Raw genomic sequence first — 21,573 nt, forward strand, 5'->3', positions numbered from 1 at the left:
GGTAGGATCCGGAAGGATTTGAATTGTGGAAAAGAATTCAAAACAAGATAGTCTTTACACATCTCGACACATTAAATTTATCACCACCCCATACTAACGGTTTTTTATCACCCCGAAATTGATAGGTTTCTACAAGTCGTCTCAATCAGGTGAAAGTTTAAAAAACAGAGAAAATTAAAATTATATACTGGTCAATAAGATATACAGAAACGTGTTTTTCAGTTGCTTTGGCCATTTTCAGGAGCTCGGCTGCCAAGTGTCGGATCACTTTGAAAACATGGGAGGTTATGAAACAGACCTAGACTTCAAACTTTGCACTTACAAAATTTTTTGAAAATTCCTAGTTTTTCAGCTATCTACCAATTTCTGAAGGACACCCCTTTGTTTTGTACTGAAAACGTGAAAAACAGCAGGTGTCCTTAAAAAATTCAAAAATAGCTGAAAAAGTAAAACTTGCGCGGGAATTCCAATTCTTTTTTTTTTCAACGCCGTTTTTCGGGGATTTAGGATTTTTTTTGAATTTTTTCGCAATAATATTAGGAAAATACATATTTTTTGAAACATTTTAGGGTAATAAAAATTTTTGGTCGGAGTCCCCCTTTTTTGAATTTTCCATGTTTCAACGTTTTTATCGCTTTATTCTGCTTGAAAATTAACTTTTTTGCAGTTTTCTCTATAGAGCGCACTTGCATTACTTGAAACTTCAAAAATTCTCATTGGAGCGCACCTTAACACTTCCACTCGTCTTCAAATTCGCTAAATTTCGTTTTGTGAGCACATTGAGCAGTGTGGTTTTTCCGGCACCACTTGGTCCGATGATAGCCGTCACTTCGCCGGGACGAGCCAATCCGAAGACTGCAAAAATATTGATTTATCGATTTTTCTTTTCAATTTAGGTTGAAAATGGCCGATTTTTCAGATTTCTTAAAATTTCTAGGTGTACAAATTGATAAAACCATTTAGAATAAGTCAAGAATGCCTGAAAAGGGTCAAAAATTGAAAAAAATGATTTTTTCGAAATTTTAACCTACCATTATCCAAAATCCGCTTTTCCACTGATAATCTCTCGATATCACTGACTTTTTTGGTGCAACAAGACCGGAAAAGTCCTCCTTTTTCAATGCTTTCAGCCTCTTTTTCGTCCTGAAATTTTAAATTTGGGATTTGGCGGGAATTCAAAAATTACCGCTACTGAGACATCGTGCCATGTGAGCAACATCTTCGGACGCATTTCTTCGATGAACTGGAAACAAATTTTATTTAAAAAATTTTTGAAAAAAAAATATGAAATTTACCGATTTATCAATGTCAGAGACGGAATCCGCTAGGGTCATTGATTCTATAGAGCCTCGAATTAAGTTAGTTTTGAGCATTTTTAGCTGAAAATTGGGAAATTTTAAGGGAAATTTTAAGGGAAGTTGATTGAAAATAGATTTTTAAAAAAGAAAAAAAATTTTCGAGATTATAATTTCAAATTCGCGCCTCTTTTCGGCAAGGCGCGGTCCGCAAACACCGCGACGCAAACTCGCGGAAATTGATATAAAACGAAATTTAATGAATCATCGAAGAAAAATCGGGGTTTAAATGATAAAAAGTATAGGGAAAAGGAATAAAAAATCATGTGAAGAAGAATAAAGACAAACAAAAAATGAATCGAATTGATTATTATACACTACGGGGTCTCCTCATCAACGGAGCATATAGATGACGATAGTGATAAGAGAAATGCTTATCATCCAAATTGTCCAACCCGTTGAAGAAATTTTCCCCATCAACATACAATTTTTTTCTCTTAAAAATCGGAAAAAGTTGTTTTTTTTTGAATTTAAAAAATTTTTAAAAAATTTTTCAAATGGAAGAAAGCCAAGAATCCAACTTTTCCCTATCCAAATATGATGGGTAAGTCAGATTACTGCAGTTCCAGCAAATTCAATGAGGAATTTTCCCAAAAAAAATATTTGTTTTTCTTTTTTTCCAGCACCGAAGATGGGTCGTTGAGCCAATACATGTCAATAAATGTAAGTATTGATAAGATAATGGTCCTAAAGTTCACTGATAAGATAATTCAGGATTGTGAGCGGGAAATTCAAATGTTGGAGAGAGACATTCGGCAGCAGAAAGAGTCCAGTGCCAACGCAAAGACGTCGATAACGTTCGACCAGCTGCGCAAAATTCACTCGTATGTGTACGCCCTCCACCTCTTCCCTCCTTGACGCGCCTTGATAGCTCAGTTGGGAGAGCGTTAGACTGAAGATCTAAAGGTCACCAGTTCGATCCTGGTTCAGGGCAATTTGTTTTTTAAAATTTTTTAGAGATGTGCAAATGTTTTTAGGGCTTTCTTGGTGTTTAGAATGCGGTTTTTTGCTTTGGCTAGAAAATTGGCTTAAATTTTTCCATTTTCTGAGAATTCAAAAGTTCGAAAATTCAAAAAATCGAAAATTCTAAAATTCTAAAATTCTAAAATTCTAAAATTCTAAAATTCTAAAATTCTAAAATTCTAAAATTCTAAAATTCTAAAATTCTAAAACTCTAAAACTCTGAATTTCTGAAAGTCTGAAACTCTAAAATTCTAAAATTCTAAAACTCTAAAACTCTGAAATTCTGAAATTCTAAATTTCGGAAATTCTAATATTCTGAAATCCAAAATTTCAGACTCTCCACTATGTTGGGACCTCACAAGGAACAATTTTTCGAGCGCATATGTCGTGTAGCTGAAATTCAAAGAGCATCATTGAAAAATCGGTTGAAATCGAATATAAATGTAAAATTTTATTTTTTGAATTTCAAAAAAAAATGAAAGAATTCCAGAAATTCGAGCCGAGCACTCCTTTATCCTTCACTCAAGCCACTTTTGACTCTTCTCAAAATTCCTTATCGGCATCTGAAAGTCAAAGTTTTGTGGTGACGCCAACGACACTACATAACCTCTTCAACCACCAGGTAAGACGTCTTTAAAGGCGCATAACTCAAAAAATAAGTTAGCTAGGGATGGGGGGTTGCCTGACGTTTTATGAGCTACATTTTTGCAGTTTAAACTGTTTTCCTAACTCTAATAATTTTTGAGATATGCGTCTTCAAAATTGAGGCACACCACACAAAGCGCGCATCAACTTTAAAGACGTATAACTGAAAAACTATGATAGTTATGTCAGTTTTGTAAACTAGAAAAATAGGAAACATAAAATTTTACACAATTCGTTAGTTAACAAGCTAAAACAGTTTTTGAGAAATGTGTCTTTGAAGTTAAGACCCCACCCAATGCGCTCACAAACACTAAAGACGATTATCTCAAAAACTACAATAGCTACGCAAAAGTGGTTAATTAAAAAGTTGTGAAAATTTTATGATCTACATTTTTGCAATTAAAATTAGTTTTCTAGCTGCTGTATTTTTTGAGATATGCGCCTTTAAAGTTGAGGCACCTAATAAGGACCGCTTCCCAAAGCACGCGCCAACACTGGAGGCGCATATCTCAAAACTACAATAGCTAACAACATTTTGTAAACTAACATAATATGAAAAATTTAATGCTCTACATTTTCGAAATTTCAATTTCCAGAGAAAAAACCAAATAGAAATGTTGGCTCCATTGGCATCCGAAGAGGAACTGATGAGATTTCCAGCTGAACGACAATTCGATTTAATGCAAATTGGATTTAGTTATGATGAAGTCAAGCAGCTACTTGAAATGTTTGATAAGTATAAAAATGATGTGCAAGAGATGAGCAGACATTCGTCTTTGACACAGGTAGGTTTAGAAATAAAAATCAGTTTTGTCTGAGGCGCTGTAACACAGCAAACAAAATAGAAATTCAAAAATGGTCAATTACAAAAGCTTAAAGCATAAAATTCTTCATATTTTGTTAGTTATTAACTTCTACATAGCTCTTTTAGTTTTTGGGATATGCGCCTTTAAAGGTGGGGGGACATGAAAAAAATAATGTTCTCGAAATTTCGTTCAAAGATGCCCCTCGAGGAGTTGAACTTGTGAGGGCGATGATTGAGGGTGCGGCGCCGCTACCGACTGAGCCACGCGGGCAAAGAGAAAGCGCACGCCCGATTGCATACATAAAGGCGAGGACGACAGCTGTACGCAGAGTGACATTAAGCGTTGTACACCGTCACGGTAGAATGCATACTCTAGCTACAAAAAAAAACTACGAAAAATCTCCTGTCCCTCCACCTTTAAAGCGGCACCGTTTCTCGGGATAGTCGTAGGCGCATAGCGCGAAAACGGAAACTTTATCAAAATATAGGAAATTTCATGCTCTACAGTTTATTAATTGACCACTCTTGATAGCTACTTATCTTTCTGAGATATGCGCATTTAAAAAGACACCGCTAGTAGGGCGGCCAGTCTGAGCTGCCTGGTTGCACACACCAACTTTAAAGGCCCCTAGCTCAAAAACGGTGTGAGTTATCAAATTTTTGTTAACTAACAAAATGTGTAAAATTTCATTTTCTACATTTTCGCAGTTAGCATTTTTTAGAAATCTCTCCTCCTTCAAAAGTTACTGTCTCTTCTTTAAGTTAAGTCTCTTTCAGGTCCTCAACCAATTCTGCAACTACATCTCAATGTACGCTCCACCGAACTTGAAACTAATTTCTTTGGCGTTTAATTTATTGGAGTTGGGAAATTCAGCAAATGAAGTAAAGAGAGTTTTGCTGAAAGCGGTAAGTTCTGGAATTTTGGAATTCTGGAAATATCTGAAAATCTAAATTTCCAGCGACGTCGTGAAGAATCTGAAGAATCTGATTTGGCTCCATTCGCCAAAAAAATGTGTAACCTTGAATCGGAGTCTTCTCCAAATCGAGATGAGCTTCTTTTGGGCCTAGATCGCTCCCCGCCCAGTGATGATGGCACACAGAAAATGTGAAAGTGCGCTCCATTGATAATTTTTATTTATGTATTCTTTTTTCTTGAATTTATTTATAATCTACAATTCATTTATTATTACAAAAACCGGTAAGCTCGAAATACAACATGCAGTTTTTTGGGAATCAAAAGAAATATGAAAAGAATATAGAGTGCGATACAAAAAAAACACGAGACCTACAAAAATCCAAGGTACTTTTCTTGCAAAAAAAAATACTGAGAAAATGGAAAAATCTATAAATAATCGATTCCAGAAGATTCTAGAGTTTTGTTGCCATTATAAACATGACACCTTCGCCGTCCAAAACGTATTTTTTGGCATTTGGAATGTCGAGACCAACGGAAACCAGCGCGTCGAGAATCATTTGTTCACGAAGGTTGAGCAGGTGAAAGATGGTCTGCAAAACTTTGAGATTATCTTGGAAACTAAAAAAGCTACAGCAACAATTTTAACTGCAAAAATGTAGAGCTTAAAATTTTACACAATTTGTTAGTTGATAATTTTTGTGTAGCTAACTTAGGTCTTGAGATATGCGCCTTTAAAGTTAAGGCACAGGGACGATCTGCCAACCAAAGCCAACTTTAAAGACGCATATCTCAAAGGGGACAAAATCTTTTTAAATTTTGTGAACAAACGAAATGTGTAAAATTGTATGCTTATCAATTTTCTAGTTTGTAACTTATTAATAACTTTTTTTTGTTTTCGACATATGCGCCTTTAAAGCGACACCGCGACTAGGACGGCTAGTCGATGCTGCTTGTTTGCGCTCGCTTTCTTTAAAGGCACATAGTTCAAACACTAATAAAATTTTCTGAAAACTCTCTATTGACAAAATGTGTAAAATTGTATTTTTATTAATTTTGTAGTTTGCTGTTTTCTCTAGCCTCCATAGCTTTGGAGATAGAGGCTTTTAAAGTCGGCGCGCGCAGTTGGTTCCGTCCCTCTAATTAGATACCTGAACTTTAAAGGCGCATAGCTTCAAAACTAATAAAGCTACACAAAATTTGTAAACTAATACAATAGAGAGCATAAAGTTTCCTACATTTTGTCAGTTGACAATATTTTTCTAGCTTTCTCGGTTTTTGAGATATGCGCCTTTAAAGAGCCACAGCCGTTCCGACGGTAACTGTGAAGGAGCATAGCTAAAATAGCTTTCTTGACTTTTGGAACTTTTTAGAATATTTCTAATCATCGAGTCTTAAAAATTGTAAAAATTTCTAGATAAAAATTTTTGAGCTATGCCGCATAGTTTATGCGCCTTTAAAGTTTACCACCCCAAAACCACCCCAAATATCAGCTTCTCTTTAAAGGCGCATATCTCAAAAGGCACCAAAGCTATCAAAAAGTTGTAAACTAACAAATTATATAAAAATTCATAATCTACATTTTTGTAATTGACTTTTTCTTAATAGCTCTTCTTGTTTTTGAGATATAGCTATTTGCACTTAATTGTGCGAATCCTCATTTCTTTGCAAACCAAAACGTTCGTCATAAAATCAACAAAAAGGAAAGAAACAAACGGTGACTATTATATCTGCGGGATATCTTTTTCACAGATTGACGCAATCGCTTTTGACCTTTGGATGTGCTCTCTCCTACTCAATCGCAAAGATCAACACAATGAGATCAAATTTCGTAAAGTTCTGGGAGATTTTAGAAGGTTCTAGAAGGAACCGGAATGATTCTAGAGCCAGTTTGAAGTCTCTAAAGCAGTCAGAATTTTTAAGAAAATTCCAGGAGATATCAGAAAACTTTCAAAGGTCTTAAAATGCTTCTAGAGCCACATTGAAGCCTCTAGAACAGTTTAGAACCTTCTGGAACCTTTTATAACTTTCTAGAAACTTCTTGAGCCAATTTAAAGCTTCTTATAGCTGAAATAATCCCTCACCTGTCTCCCTGAGTTGTACTCATTGTCCTCGAGCACCGATCCCAAGACAAAACGGCCACCCGAACGCAGATGTCTCATCTGAAATCAATAAAACAACACATTTTATTCATCCAATTTTCCCCGAAAATTTTATTGTCTTTTTTTCGGACACAAAAGACGAAGAGAGACTCTTTACACTTCTCTTTTTTTCCTCAATTTTCATTGGCAAGAAACAGATGTCTTCTTTCTTTTCTTTTTTGTTGTAAAGAGGAAGCGAACAGAAGAAAAATTGAGATAAGAGAGAAGGAATAGATGGATCAGATTGCACTACGGTCGAAGGTTAGATCTTCAGGCCGCGGTCGACCAAAATTGTTTAGCTTGAAATTTCACAACATTTGTATGGTGAAAAATTTTGCTGTTGACCATATTTTGGTAGAGTTCTTGGTTTTTGAGATATGCGCCTTTAAAGTTATCGGGATAGAGAAGGGTCGCAACAGTGAAACGGCGCGCGCCAACTTTAAAGGCGCATATCTCGAGTAGGGGCAAAGTTATCATAAAGTTGTAAACTGCAAAAATGTGTGAAATTTTATGTTCTACATTTTAGTAGTAAACAACCTTTTGATAGAGTTTCTGATTTTTGAGATATTGAGCTTCAAACAAAATGAGTTTTTATTGAAATGTCAGAAAACTCCAAGAAATTTAGGAACACCTGGGAATTCCAAAAGTTCAGAAATTTAAGAAGGAATGAGGTACTTTATAATTTTCAACAAAACTCAAGATTTCACAGTTTCCGAGATATTCTAAGATTCTGAACTTTCATAAAATTTAAAGATTCTGAATTTCCAATGAGAACATGAAAACGGCGTTCTTGAAGTAAAAAAATTGAGACGCTGTAGCTCGAAAAGTAAAATAGGTATTCAAAAATTGTTTTATAAAATTGTAGAGCATAATATTTTACACATTTTGTTAGTTTACAACTACTGTGTAGCTGGTTTAGTTTATGAGATATGCGCCTTTAAAGTTGATGCGCGCTTGAGAGTTGTGGTCAGTCCCCTTATTAGGTGCATCAACTTTAAAGACGCATTTCTCAAAACTACAACGGCTACAGAGAAATTATTAACCTACAAAATGTGTAAATTTTTATGTTAAACAACATTGTAACTAACAATTTTAGCGTGGCTGTTTCAGATTTTGTGTTATGCGCCTTTAGAGGAACACCTCCGCATTCCCCAGTCGAAGCTGCCTTTGAGCACCCTCCAACTTTAAAGACGCGTAGCTCAAAAACTAAGACAGCTATGCCAAAATAAATAAATTACAAAATGTGTAAAGTTTTGTGCTCTACAATTTCTTTCTTGATCATTTTTTCCGAGATTTTCTAGTATTCGATCTACCGAAAGAATTTCCAACCTACCATGTTTGCAACACATTTACAGTACTCCTCATAGTTCCGGCAGGCACTCTCCAGGGTAAAAATGGACACAAGGATATCAACTTGTTTTCCATTTAACTCTGGAACCACAACATCCTGATGGACATCGGCAAAATGAATTCCACCAGATTTCACCAATCCTCTCGCTTTTTCTTCAACTTCATCACAAACTTTTTCTGTGGGGACTGGTCCTCCTTCCGTTCTTTTAATCACTTTAATTGTTGGAACCCAATCGATTGTTTCTTCTCGACGGACCCATTTTCGAAGGACGTCTAAGTTTCTATCCACAAAATCGGAGAGATGGACTCGTTTAATGACGTCACGGAAGCAAAGAGCCGCGTAGACGGTTGGACCGGCGCCAATATCCAAAAGGGTTTCTCTTTCGGATGGACGCATTGTTTGGAGCATTAGTTGAGCAAAAACGGGAAGGGCGAAGAGGGAAACACGGGTTCCGTCTTCAATGGCGTCTCTGAAAAATTTCGAAATTCGATTATTTGCCCATTTACCGTATTTTCTCACAACCCCGTGTCGTCAATTTTGAGCTCAATTATCTCGATTCCAGTGAAAGATATCAAAAAGCTGTCAACTGATAAAATATTGGTGATATTGTGATAAACATTTTATCCGTCGACCACTTTTTTATATATTTCACAGAAATCAAGCTAAATTGAGTCAAAGATGAAAAGTCGGCGCTTGCCAGCTAAGCTATTCGGTGGGCTACCGACCTCATAAGTTTACGCCAAGTTGTCTCGGCAACTGTAATAGTTATCAAAAAGTGGTCATCTGATAAAAATTTTATCAATTTATCAATAATATTTTATCAGTTGATCACTTTTCGATATCTCCTAGAGTAATCGAGATAAATTGGCCAAAGTTAAAGTTTCTAATTTTTCCTAATTTTTTTGTGTGCTAGACTCCGCAGACCGTTCTTCCTCTTCCACTTGACAATGATTTTCCAAAACCAAAAAAAAAACAAAGTTTAGAGTCTAAAACCGAGAAACCAAGGCTCAATGATGCACACACTTCGCAGTTCTTATCTCTTTTTTCGAAAAAAAAAACGACCTGTCGAAAAATGTAACTGATATCCTTTAGACACAGCAAATCGAGATATTGTTTGTTTTGGTTTTTTGTGAGAAATGAGAGGAAAAAGAGAACGGACAAAAAAGAGCAAACCACTTGGTGATTTTGTGTCAAAACTATCGAAATTTTGCGAAAAACGAATAGAGGTCAGACAATTAAAAATTCAAAAAAGTGCACTGTAACTTTGAGCCCATTTATCTCGATATCGGTGAAAAATATCAAAAAATGGTCAACTGGTAAAATGTTTATCATAATATCACCTATATTTTATCAGTTGACCACTTTTTGATATAGTGTACAGTAACCCAGATAAATTGCATCAAAGTAAAAGGCGTTGGCACAAAAATTGTCACTCAACCAGTTTTGGACCAGAATTTTGAAAATCGAGATTTTTTACAATTTTGTCATTTTTAGCAGTTTTAAAACGTTTGGTTGCAAAATTTCCCATCAAATTCATGAGTATTAAAAAACGCCTAAAAACTACAACGCTCCGAAAAAAACGCACTGCCTCCAGGTTAGCGGTATGTGTTAAAATAGCCATAACTTTCTTAATTTCAATGCGATTGTTACAAAATTATAAAATTTGAGTTTTTCAATTTTAGAGCTTCAAAATGAGTATAAACATGGCAGAAAAAAATGGGAAATTTGAGTTTTTCAGTTTTTCAAAAAAAAATTTTTTGATCCACTTTACAAAAAGTACCGTAACTCCGTTAATTTAAACCCAAATTTTATGAAACTTGTACCAAAATGTTTGTCTTGTTAAGGGTTTCGAAATGAGTATAAACATGCCCTAGTTCGCATAAAGCCAATTTTTCGGATGCGTCGCGGTCGAGCGACGCGGTCAGTAAATTAAATTTCAAAAATGAGGAAATATGGGTATATGTTTTAAGCTTAAAATTTCAAAAATTGAAAAATAACAAAACAAGGCTTACTGGCTGAAATAAAACTGCAAATACGCATCGGGATCGAATTTTTGTACATAGTCCTCGGGAAGAAGTACAGTATGCTTGGTTTCTTCGTCCGATTGATTCATGGTAGAGAGAGTAGACATATGAAGAGGTATTAGAGAAAAAAATAAGGGACCCAAGAACTGAAAAAAAAACTAGATTTTTTGGGGAAAAGTCAATGAAAATTGAGGGAAAATAAGCAAAAAACAATTTTTAAAAATAATTGGACAAACCGACACACAGACAGACACAAAATAAGATTTGTCCTTTGCAAAAGTCCGTTTTTTGTTTACCCACTTGTCTAGATTTTTGCACAACTTTTGAAAATTTTCTTGTTTTTTTTTTGAAATTTCAGAATTTCAGAAAATTGGCGCCAAATTCAAAAAAGTTAAGTTTTGAATCTGAAAATTCACTTTTTTGCTCGAAAAATGCAAAAATCTCAAAAAAAACTGAAAACTTGAAGAAAAATGAGGAAAAAGTGAGAGAAGAATAGACCTCAAGTGTGTGTCGTTGCTCAGGCTCCGCCCACTTTTTTCGGAGGGAGAAGCAGAGAGAGAGAGAGAGAGAGTGAGAGACGCAGAGAAAGAAAGGGATTTCCCGGGAGAAGATGGCAGCCAGACTGATGAGAAATGATTGAGCACACAGAGAACGAAGAACGGGATTCTTTTTGGGAGATTCGGAAATTTGGAAATTCCAAGAAATTCGGAAATTCAGAAATTCAGAAATTTTAAAATTATCAAAATTCAGAAATTCAAAAATTTAGAAATTCCGAAATCCAGACATTCAGAAATTCAGAAACTCATAAATTCATAAATTCAGAAATTCAGAAATTCAGAAATTTAGAAATTCAGAAATTCATAAATTCAGAAATTCAGAAATTCAAAAATTCAAAAATTTAGAAATTCAGAAATTCAGAAATTTAGAAATTCAGAAATTCAGAAATTCAGAAATTCAAAAATTTAGAAATTCAGAAATTCAGAAATTCAGAAATTCAGAAATTCAGAAATTCAGAAATTCAGAAATTCAGAAAATCATAAATTCAGAAATTCAGAAATTTAGAAATTCAGAAATTCAGAAATTTAGAAATTCAGAAATTCAGAAATTTAGAAATTCAGAAATTTAGAAATTCAGAAATTCAGAAATTCAGAAATTCAGAAATTCAGAAATTCAGAAATTTAGAAATTCAGAAATTTAGAAATTCAGAAATTCAGAAATTTAGAAATTCAGAAATTCAGAAATTCAGAAATTCAGAAATTCAGAAATTCAGAAATTCAGAAATTTAGAAATTCAGAAATTCTCTCAATTTTTTGAATAATGAATGATTCTACAGTATCCTTCCCAGAAGGCTAATTTACCAGTGAACAATGCACTTCATACAGTATCCCTTCCAGAGTACCCATCACAGTATTTTAATGTATCCTTCATACACAGGAAAGAGCACTTCGCGTCATTCAATGAGACACAGTGTGCAAAAGGGGGCGGAGCCAATATCATTCGCTGTGTCCTTCTCTGTTCTACCTACTCATATGCATCTCACGACGACCTACTGAATGGACGTCTACATTTATTCAGGGGAACATTCCAGAGAATCCTATGAAATCTGGAATGTTCCCTGTCTATTTTTCTGATGATCTATTATTCTAGAACTTCCCAATAAACACTTTGAATGAATGTGTTTCTGGAATTTTCTATTTCCTATTTTTCTGAATATTTATCTTTTGAACGATGTGTTTGGTTTATTTGAAGGTGAGTAGATTTTTGAATTTTCTAGATTTTCAGGCTTTTTGAAAATTTTACGGAATTTCATAAACTGAAAAACGAAATCGATGAAAAAAGTTGAAATTAAAACTGGAAATCAGGAAAATTCAAATTTTGCCTATTTTTATTTGCTTTTTTAAAATTAAAAAAAGTGTAAAAATCAGCACTAAAATAGTAGTAGTTTTGGACCGCACTTTTTGAGATATGCGCCTTTAAAGACGCACCTAACGGAAAAACGGGTGTCCCAACTTTAAAGGCGCATAGGTCAAAAACTACGGTACCTAAAAAAAAGTGATCAACTACAAAAATGAGAAACAAAATGAGAGCTTCAATTTTATATTTAATAACTTTCTGTAGCTAATGTAGTTTTAGACTTATGCGCTTTTTAAGTTGAGACACCGCTATTCTTTTTTCGCTAGGTGCGCGCGATATCTTTCAAGGCGCATAACTCAAAAACTACGGTAGCTAGAAAAAAGTGGTCAACTACATAAATATAAAATAAAATTAGAGCTCTAAACTTGGAGTTAACAACTTTTTTCTAACTATCGAAGTTTGCGCGATATGCGCCTTTAGAGACGCACATAACGGAAAAAGGGGTGTTCCAACTTTAAAGGTGCATAATCAGTTTCCCTAAATTAAATTAAAAACGAGTTTGGTTTGTTTATTTTGAAAAAAAAAATTTTTCCAGGAGGTGCACACAGACCACAAAAACTGCTACAAATGCATGGAAGGGGAGCGACTTCAAATTTTTGTATGTACCGAACGTTCCACAACCAATTCCATTCTTCAAATGTCGCTGTGGCGCATATGTATTGCACTCACCCGGAAGACAATGAGGCCAACTTCCAGTGCGACCACTACATAGAAGAAGTGAAGCCATTTCCATCCACTGCCGATCTTCCGAAAAACAAACTGACGGAGAAACTGGAAGAGGAGCGGCTGCGACATAACGACATAGACATCGACGAGCTTCCCGCCAAAATCAAGGAAAATTTTGACACCGCCAAGAAGTTGAAGTTTGCTGTGAGAACGATTTCTGCGTCAATTAATTGTAATTTGTATTCTTTGGTTTATGACCACTTCTTTCTTTATCCCTTTTTGAATTATAAATCATTTTTCCTCTTTCTACAGTATCCTCCCCAGAAGAATAGAAAAGGTAATTTAACAGCACCCTTCTTTCTACAGTATCCCTTCTACAATATCCTTCCCAGAATACAAACCAAAATAGGAGTAGTGCCGATACCTTTTGAAAAATGACGGGTACTGTAAGCGGAGCCCATGAGGTGACATTTAGCTTTGAGCTACTTTATCTCGGTTCCTGTAAAAGATATTTAAAAGTAGTCAACTGAGAAAATGTTACTGATATCATGATAAACATTTCATCAGTTTAAAATTTTTTGATATCTCAAACAGGAAACGAGATAATTGGGTTCAAAGGAGCAATCTTTTTTTCAGTAGTTTCACAGATTAAAAAAGTTTTATTTAAACGTGATGAAAAAAACAAGAACGAAAAAATTAAAAATTCTAGACTAAACCGATTACGTGAATTGGTTTAGAAACCATTGACCTCAGGGAGAATACTATAAAAGAAGAGAGAATTGAAGATAAGAATCAGTTCTCGCTTTCTCTGGGATCGAGAGAAGGGAGCTCGGGGGAAGGATCCCCCTTGGGTCCTTGGGCTTGTGGGGGCCTTGGGCCTTGAGCCCTTTGGGGACTTTGGGCCCTTTGGGGGCCTTGGATCTTTTGAGGGCCTTGGGTCCTTTGGGGCCTTGAGCCCTTTGGGGGCTTTGGGCCCTGTAGGGGGTTTGGGCCCTATGGGGGCTATGAGGCCTATGGGGGCTTTGGGCCATATGAGGGCTTCGGGTGCTTTGGGGGACTTGAGCCCTGTGAGGGCTTTGGGCCCTTTGGGGGCCTTGGGCTTTATGAAGGCCTTGGGCCCTGTGGGGGTCATTCTGGAAAAATTTAATTAAAGCCTTTCTGAGAGAATGACAAACAAAAAAATTTTGCTGTTAAAAAAAAGAGAATGGAGGAAAGACATAAAGTTTTGAAACTCGAAAACTAAAGAGTTGGGAAATTCAGGAATTCGGAAAATATTCACAGAGAAATCAGGAAATTCGGAATAAGAGAAGAAAGCCGGAAAATTTATAATTTTTTTTCCGGAATATCGGGATTCAGAAATTTAGAAATTCAGATATTCCCTCAATATTTTTTGAGTATTAAATGCTTCTACAGTATCCTTCCCAGAAGGCTAATTTACCAGTGAACAATGCACTTCCTACAGTATCCCTTCTAGAGTACCCATCACAGTATTTTAAAGTATCCTTCATACACAGGAAAGAGCACTTCGCGTCATTCAATTAGACACAGTGACATTCCGAGACCCTTCTCAGTACCTATCAAAGTAATCATCCTAGTGTCCATTTTAGTACCCATCCTAGTACCCATCCAAGTATTCTTCATAGAATAAAATGAGAACTTCAATCAAAAAATAGACACAAGGGAATCTGAAGAGACGCAGGTGCTATTGATCCATTTAGGACAATTAACGTCAGACAAAGGTGAGAGATAATGGGGTGTGATTCAGAAATTTGGAAATTCAGAAATTCAGAAAAAGTTAAATTCAAAAATTCAGATTTCTGAATTTTTGAATTTCTGAATTTCTGAATTTCTGAATTTCTGAATTTCTGAATTTCTGAATTTCTGAATTTCTGAATTTCTGAATTTCTGAATTTCTGAATTTCTGAATTTCTGAATTTCTGAATTTCTGAATTTCTGAATTTCTGAATTTCTGAATTTCTGAATTTTTGAATTTAACTTTTTCTGAATTTCTGAATTTCTGAATTTTTGAATTTAACTTTTTCTGAATTTTTGTATTTAACTTTTTCTGAATTTCTGAATTTTTGAATTTCTGAATTTTTGAATTTCTGAATTTCTGAATTTCTGAATTTCTGAATTTCTGAATTTTTGAATTTCTGAATTTCTGAATTTCCGAATTTCTGAATTTCTGAATTTCTGAATTTCTGAATTTCTGAATTTCTGAATTTCTGAATTTCTGAATTTCTGAATTTCTGAATTTCTGAATTTCTGAATTTCTGAATTTCTGAATTTCTGAATTTCTGAATTTCTGAATTTCTGAATTTCTGAATTTCTGAATTTCTGAATTTCTGAATTTCTGAATTTCTGAATTTCTGAATTTCTGAATTTCTGAATTTTTGAATTTCTGAATTTCTGAATTTCTGAATTTCTGAATTTCTGAATTTCTGAATTTCTGAATTCCTGAATTTCTGAATTTCTGAATTTTTGAATTTCTGAATTTCTGAATTTCTGAATTTTTGAATTTCTGAATTTCTGAATTTCTGAATTTCTGAATTTCTGAATTTCTGAATTTCTGAATTTCTGAATTTCTGAATTTCTGAATTTTTGAATTTCTGAATTTCTGAATTTCTGAATTTTTGAATTTCTGAATTTCTGAATTTCTGAATTTCTGAATTTTTGAATTTAACTTTTTCTGAATTTCTGAATTTTTGAATTTAACTTTTTCTGAATTTCTGAATTTCTGAATTTCTGAATTTCTGAATTTCTGAATTTTTGAATTTTTGAATTTAACTTTTTCTGAATTTCTGAAATTTTCCAAAATTGAATTTTTACAGATTTTCAATCTATTTCTAATTTGATGTTTTTTCAAGATTTTGCAGCTTTCCTATATTTGAATTTTTTTAGTGTACATTTTTGAATTCACACCGTTTCCAGATTTCCAGATTTTTAAAAAATTTCCAATTTTGAAATCTTTTGAGTTTTCGTTTTTTTTTCAAATTTCCATTTATTTTCAGATTTTTTAATTTTCTAGATTTCCCAGTTTCAAACTTTTTTGAATTCTCAGATTTGTTCAGATTTCTTAGCTTTTTCTTGACTTTTCGATTTTCAGATTTTCCAATTTTACACAAAATTTTCAGAATGGTTATTTTTGAAATTTTCGTTTTAAAATCCAATTTTTTTTCCAAATTACGGAATCTTTCAAAATTATCCAAAAGATTGAAAATCTGTTCCAATCCGATTGCCTATGATATCCCACTGTGCATGTTTTGGACACTGGCCACACTGACCATTCATTTTGCAAAAAAAATCTATAAAAATTTTTAATAAAAATATTTTGGCCCTGGTCCATAAACAACAACACCAATGGACCCAAATCCACATAAAAGGGACCCTCTGAAACCAAAAAAATCATCCATCGACCAGTTCGAAAAATGATATCCTTTCCCACATTGCTCATCCTTATTCTTCTCCTGCTTCCCCTGATTTTTGGAGCTCCTGCAGAAAATCCAAAAGCTCTTGAGAAGATTCTGGTGGAAGAGAATCCGGACACAACTGAAAATCGAGAGAAGATTCGTGGAATTATCAGTGAAGCGTTTGAGAATCGAATCCCGAGAGTTCAAGGAAGACAAGGAGTGGCACCGCCTGTGAAATTGGTAAGTAGCCTAACTTTTTCAGCGATGACCTTGAAGTTTCAAAACAATAAAATTTGGCTTTTCGAGGATGCGAGCTTCAAAATGATACCTATTGTGACTCATTTTGCTCTATTTTGATATTTGTGATTTACCGACCGCGTCGCACGACCGCGACGCTGCCGGGAAAATTATCTTCTTGCAAACTAGGTCATGATTATACTCATTTTAAAGTGCTTCACTTACCAAATTCTGAAATCACAATATTTTGCAGTTTGGAGCAAAAATAATAGAAATAAAGGGAGTTTCTAATATTTCTCGAAATATTTGAAACTATCTAACTTTTTCAGGAGGAGCATCATAGAAGTTCTAAAACTTCTAGATTTGAGTCTCCGAAGTTGCGAGCTTCCGAAAAATTGGTTGGATGCAAACTAGATCATGATTATACTCGTTTTGAAGCTCTTGACTTGACAAATTAAGAAATTACAAAGTTTTCTAGATTTGAGTAAAAATAAAAGAAATATTGGGTTTTCCATAATTGCTCAAAAATTTAAAATTACCTAACTTTTTTACTGATGATCTGGGGATTTAGAACCTTTTGAATTCAGCTTTCCGGAGTTACAAGCTTCAAAATGATACCCATATTGACATATTTCGCTCTATTTTGAGATTTGACCTACCAACCGCGTCGCAGGACCGTGACGCGTCGGGAAAAGTGAATTCATGCAACTAGGGCATGATTATCATCATTTTGAAGCTCTTGACGTGCCAAACTTAGAAATAACAAAAACTTTCAGTGTGGAGCAGAAATTAGAAAAATAGAGGAAATTTCAAGTTTTTTCTTAAATCTTTAAAAGTACCTAACTTTTTCGGAGATGGCCTAAGAGTTTCGAAAAATCCAAATTTCGCTTTTCGAGGATACGAGCTTTAAAATGATACCCATATTGACATATTTCGCTCTATTTTGAAATTTGACCTACCGACCGCGTCGCACGACCGCGACGCGCCGGAAAAATTGATTTCTTGCAAACTAGGTCATGATTATACTTATTTTAAAGCTCTTGACTTGCCAAGCTAAAAAATCATAATAGTGTTCAGTTTGGAGCAAAAATAAGAGAAATAGAGGGGGTTTCAGTTATTTCGGACTACTTGTCTTATCTTTAACGCGCTAACAGCACTCCTTTACAATCAAATTTCACAAAATTACATATTATTTTGTGTCCCAGGGTCTAGGCTTTGAAACACGCTTAAAATCAATTTTCTGAGGCGATTTATGCGCCTTTAAAGGAAAAGATAGTGACGCAGACATTGTAGCTTCTCTGCGTCTCTCATTTTAACGCTAAAAACGTCTAGAAAAAACCAGATTGCTTAAAATTTCAACCTTAACCGAACGAAACCAAAATTTTCCAGATGGCATTGAACTATGGACCTAAAAACAACCAAACCAAGCGATTTGAAGAGCTCAACTCGGAAATTAATGGTATTTTTCATTCAAAATCGCTTCTAGAAACCCCAGAATTTTTTCAGAGTACACATTCGAATCTGACATCATGCTCAACGAAAATCAAGCCAAAAATTTGGCAAATTCGATAATTAACGGTAATTATCGCTCGAAAAGACAAGCAATCGTGGATACTACGCTTTTTTGGAGTCCCTCAACTCCAATTTATTATCAATTTGACTCAAAACTTTGTGAGTACAGTAGTCCTACAGTAATCCTACAGTGATCCAAAAATAAAAATTGAATTTCAGCCGCCACAAACATTGCCAACGTCCGTAAAGCCATCAAGTTCTGGAATGACAACACTTGTTTGAGTTTCCAGGTAAACTACAAACTACAGTAACCCAAAAAAACTACAGTAAACAAAAAATTCAGGAAAACAATTCTGGAAAGAATCGTCTGTTTTTGTCATCTGCTGGTGGATGTTGGTCGTATGTTGGAAAACAGGATAATATGCCATATCAAGTGGTCTCCGTTGGACCAAATTGTGACTCGGTAGGTGGCCTAACTTTTTTTAGGGTTGACCGACGAGTTACAAATATTTCAAATTCAGCCTTTGGAGCTTACGAGCATTGAAATGATACCCATATTGCCCTATTTCGCTCATATTTGCAATTTGATCTAGCGACCGCGACGCATGACCGCGACGCATTCCGCAAAATTAATTTCATGCGAACTAGGTCATGATTATACTCATTTTGAAGCTCTTGGCATGCCAAGCTCAGAAATCGCACAGTTTTTCTGTTTGAATCAAAAATAAGTGAAATATAAGGTTTTCAAGTTTTTCTCAAACTTTTAAAATTGTCGGAAACTTCTAAAAAATCCCTTGAGAATTTGTAAAACATCCTTTTCAACTTTTTGAGGTAGTGAGCTTTGAAATAATACCCATAATGACTAGTTTCACTCTATATTGAACGTTTGATCTACCGACCGCTTCGCACGGCCGCGACGCGTTTGGAAAATTTGACTTCATGCAAACTAGGTCATGATTGTATTTATTTTGAAGCTCTCAACGAGCCAAATTTGAAACTTATAGTTTTAACCCTTGAAAATTAAGATTTCGATTGTTTTTGCAGCTCGGAACCGCCACCCACGAACTAATGCACGCAATCGGCTTCTGGCACCAACAATCTCGTTCGGATCGTGATGATTATGTCTACGTGGATTTCAGTAACATCATCCCAAGTCAAGCCTATAACTTCCAGAAGATGCCATTGGACCAGGCACAACTTTTGGCGCTAAAATATGATTACGGAAGTGTTATGCAGTATTATCCATGTAAGATAATTTTTGTAGCTTGTAGTTTGAAGTCTTTGAAAAAACTATAAAATTTTCAGATGCTTTTGCTCTTGACTCCTCCAAGTACACGATTCTAGCCAAAGAAAATGGCATGCAAAATAGTATGGGACAACGAGAGGCACCAGCGTTTTCCGATCTGATTGCAGTTAACAAGCTTTATAACTGTACAAGTGAGTCAAAATTTTTTGACAGTTGTGAAATTGATTTTCTGACATCAAGAGCTTCAAAATGAGCCCCAACAAGACCTATTTCCTTCAATTTTGTAATTTCGATCTGCCAACCGTGACGCACGACCGCGACGCATCCGAAAAATCCAAATCGTGCTAACTAGGGCATGATTATACTCATTTTGAAGCTCTCAACAAGCCAAATTCAAAGATCACAAAGTTGTCAAGTTTAGAGAAAAAAAAGAAGTATAAGGTTTTCAATTTTTTCTCAAAACTTCAAAAGTGTATGAAAATTTTGAAATATCAGTTGAGAATTCAAAAAAACATAATATTCATTTTCTGGATGTAGTAAGCTTCAAAATTATACCCATATTGCCCTATTTCGCTCATATTTAAATTTTTAATCTTCCAACCGCGACGCACCGTCGCGACGCCTTCGAAAAATCAATGTCATCCAAATTAGGGCATGATTATACTTATTTTGAAGCTTGCGATAAGCCAAATCCAAAATTCCATATTTCCAACAAAAATTTCGATTTCTCAGGTCAATGCAAAACCAAAATGACCTGCTCAAACTGTGGATTCACCGACCCCAAAAACTGCAATCAATGCAAATGCCCCAACTATTTCACTGGCCCAACTTGTGATGCACTTCCAACTGGAACCGCTGTCAATTGTAATGGAGCCATTATTCAGGTAAAAATTTCTTATTTAGAGCATAAAGAAATGGAAATCAAAATTCATGCTTTCAAAAAATCTTAATTCTGTCCAAAATCCTATGAGGTATTAAGCCAATTTTTAACTTCAAAATGAGACTAACATCAACTCTCTAGCTCTATTTTGAAGCAAGTTATGAGCCTTTAAAGAACCCACCACCAGACACAATGGGAAGAACGAGACGCAGACAACGAGACAGATCTAGCTTCTCTGCGTCTTTTCCAAACTTCAAAGGCTCTTAACTCGCTTCAAAATTGAGCTAGAACAAATTTGAAAAAACTGAAATGAGTGAAATTTCTTGCTCTATCATATGTTCTAGGCCATATCCTCCTGGCAAACATTCAACGCCACCGCTGGCGATCCAAACAGCTACACATCGTCCCAAGGAAACTCATCCAGCTGTTTCTGGCACATCAAAGCCCCTGCCGGACAAAAAATCGAATTCAAAATGACGACGGCTCCAATGGCCGCGATTTGCATGCAAGAGTGTCCATGGCAAGCAGTGGAGATCAATTTGGGACAGTTTGATCTGTATGGAATGATGTAAGTGCGCTCTAGTGGACTTTTTAGATCTCGAAAATTTGAAAAATCAGAAATTCAGAAATTCAATAATTCCAGGAAATTCCTGGAAATTCAGGAATTCTGAAATCCGGAAGTTTTAAAATTCAGAAAATCGGAAATTCCAGGAAATTCAGAAATTCAAAAATTCAGAAATTCAGAGAAATATTCAATTTTCAAAAAATCGAATTTTAGAAAATTCCATAACTTTGCTCAAAACCAACCGATTTTAATAAAATTTTCAGCCAAAAATCCTTGATTTTTTCAGAAGTATTTCGCAAAAAATCCTTTAAACATTTTTGAAAAAAATCCCAAATTTGAAAATCCCATAACTTTGATAAGCCAAAAACCCTAAAAAATTTTTTTCGAAAATTCAAATTGTTATAAGTTTCATAACTTTGCTTAAAATCAATCGATTTTTATGAAATTTTCAGCAAAAAAAACCCCCAAAAATCTATAATTTTGTTCCAGAACCTGTTGTGACACGATGCTCAATCAAGTGCTCACATCTGTCCAAAATGTAATTGCCCTTCGCGGTCGTGTCAGTTACAACCAGCTGAAATTCAGTGTCCAGTATCGTGCGGTACCAAATCAAGGCACAGCAACCACTCAGACTTGTGTCACTATTTGAATTTTTGAATTTTTGAACTTTTTTTATTTTGGGGAAATTCGGGATTCTAATTTATTCTTGATGATCTTAAAATGGATGGTCTTTCTGAATCAATAAAGTTGCTTAATTTTAAAATTAAAAATGTTTATTAAATTTGAAATTTTGCTTGAAAAGAGGAAATAAGAAAATTATGAAAAATACGAAAATGAAAAAAAAACATGATTCATCAAAAACAGAAAATATCCATTTTGAGGTTATGAAACAGATCGAAATGGAAAAATGGAAAAAAAGTGACAAAATAAAAATAAATTCGAAAAT

At 34.8% G+C, this 21,573-nt stretch overlaps 5 protein-coding genes and 1 non-coding gene across 6 annotated transcripts in view; 4 read left to right on the forward strand and 2 right to left on the reverse strand.

Annotated features, from left to right (window-relative positions):
• Window positions 1-1,373, reverse strand: part of CBG21117 — a gene marked incomplete at both ends in the record, with an annotated part of 4,251 nt that extends 2,878 nt beyond the window's left edge. Inside the window, 4 exons of the mRNA XM_002642692.2 lie at window positions 728-855; window positions 1,032-1,143; window positions 1,187-1,243; window positions 1,296-1,373. Coding sequence (XP_002642738.2) covers window positions 728-855; window positions 1,032-1,143; window positions 1,187-1,243; window positions 1,296-1,373 — 375 coding nt within the window. The remainder of the gene's footprint in view (window positions 1-727; window positions 856-1,031; window positions 1,144-1,186; window positions 1,244-1,295) is intronic.
• Window positions 1,374-1,852: 479 nt separating this feature from the next.
• On the forward strand, window positions 1,853-4,877 carry CBG21118 (the record flags this gene model as incomplete). The annotated part of the gene is made up of 8 exons (XM_045243544.1): window positions 1,853-1,899; window positions 1,979-2,018; window positions 2,070-2,179; window positions 2,725-2,761; window positions 2,809-2,940; window positions 3,560-3,748; window positions 4,546-4,674; window positions 4,728-4,877. 8 exons carry the CDS (start codon window positions 1,853-1,855, stop codon window positions 4,875-4,877), a joined length of 834 nt encoding a protein of 277 aa, XP_045097251.1.
• CBG28968 lies at window positions 2,217-2,289 on the forward strand. The gene has a single exon. It is a non-coding gene (tRNA).
• A 259-nt stretch (window positions 4,878-5,136) lies between the features above and the next one.
• Window positions 5,137-10,286, reverse strand: CBG21119 (the record flags this gene model as incomplete). Its single annotated transcript, XM_002642694.2, has 4 exons — window positions 5,137-5,274; window positions 6,766-6,843; window positions 8,156-8,642; window positions 10,186-10,286. The coding sequence occupies 4 exons, from the start codon at window positions 10,284-10,286 to the stop codon at window positions 5,137-5,139; spliced, it is 804 nt and encodes a 267-aa protein (XP_002642740.2).
• Window positions 10,287-12,678: 2,392 nt separating this feature from the next.
• On the forward strand, window positions 12,679-13,215 carry CBG21120 (the record flags this gene model as incomplete). The annotated part of the gene is made up of 1 exon (XM_002642695.1): window positions 12,679-13,215. One exon carries the CDS (start codon window positions 12,679-12,681, stop codon window positions 13,213-13,215), a length of 537 nt encoding a protein of 178 aa, XP_002642741.1.
• A 2,990-nt stretch (window positions 13,216-16,205) lies between these two features.
• On the forward strand, window positions 16,206-21,276 carry Cbr-nas-28 (the record flags this gene model as incomplete). Its single annotated transcript, XM_045243545.1, has 10 exons — window positions 16,206-16,427; window positions 17,814-17,883; window positions 17,931-18,095; window positions 18,156-18,226; window positions 18,280-18,399; window positions 18,981-19,182; window positions 19,242-19,373; window positions 19,915-20,066; window positions 20,407-20,630; window positions 21,117-21,276. 10 exons carry the CDS (start codon window positions 16,206-16,208, stop codon window positions 21,274-21,276), a joined length of 1,518 nt encoding a protein of 505 aa, XP_045097250.1.
• Window positions 21,277-21,573: the final 297 nt, after the last annotated feature.

The sequence above is a fragment of the Caenorhabditis briggsae genome (assembly GCF_000004555.2).
Source record: "Caenorhabditis briggsae complete genome, chrIII, whole genome shotgun sequence".
NCBI lineage: Eukaryota > Metazoa > Nematoda > Chromadorea > Rhabditida > Rhabditidae > Caenorhabditis > Caenorhabditis briggsae.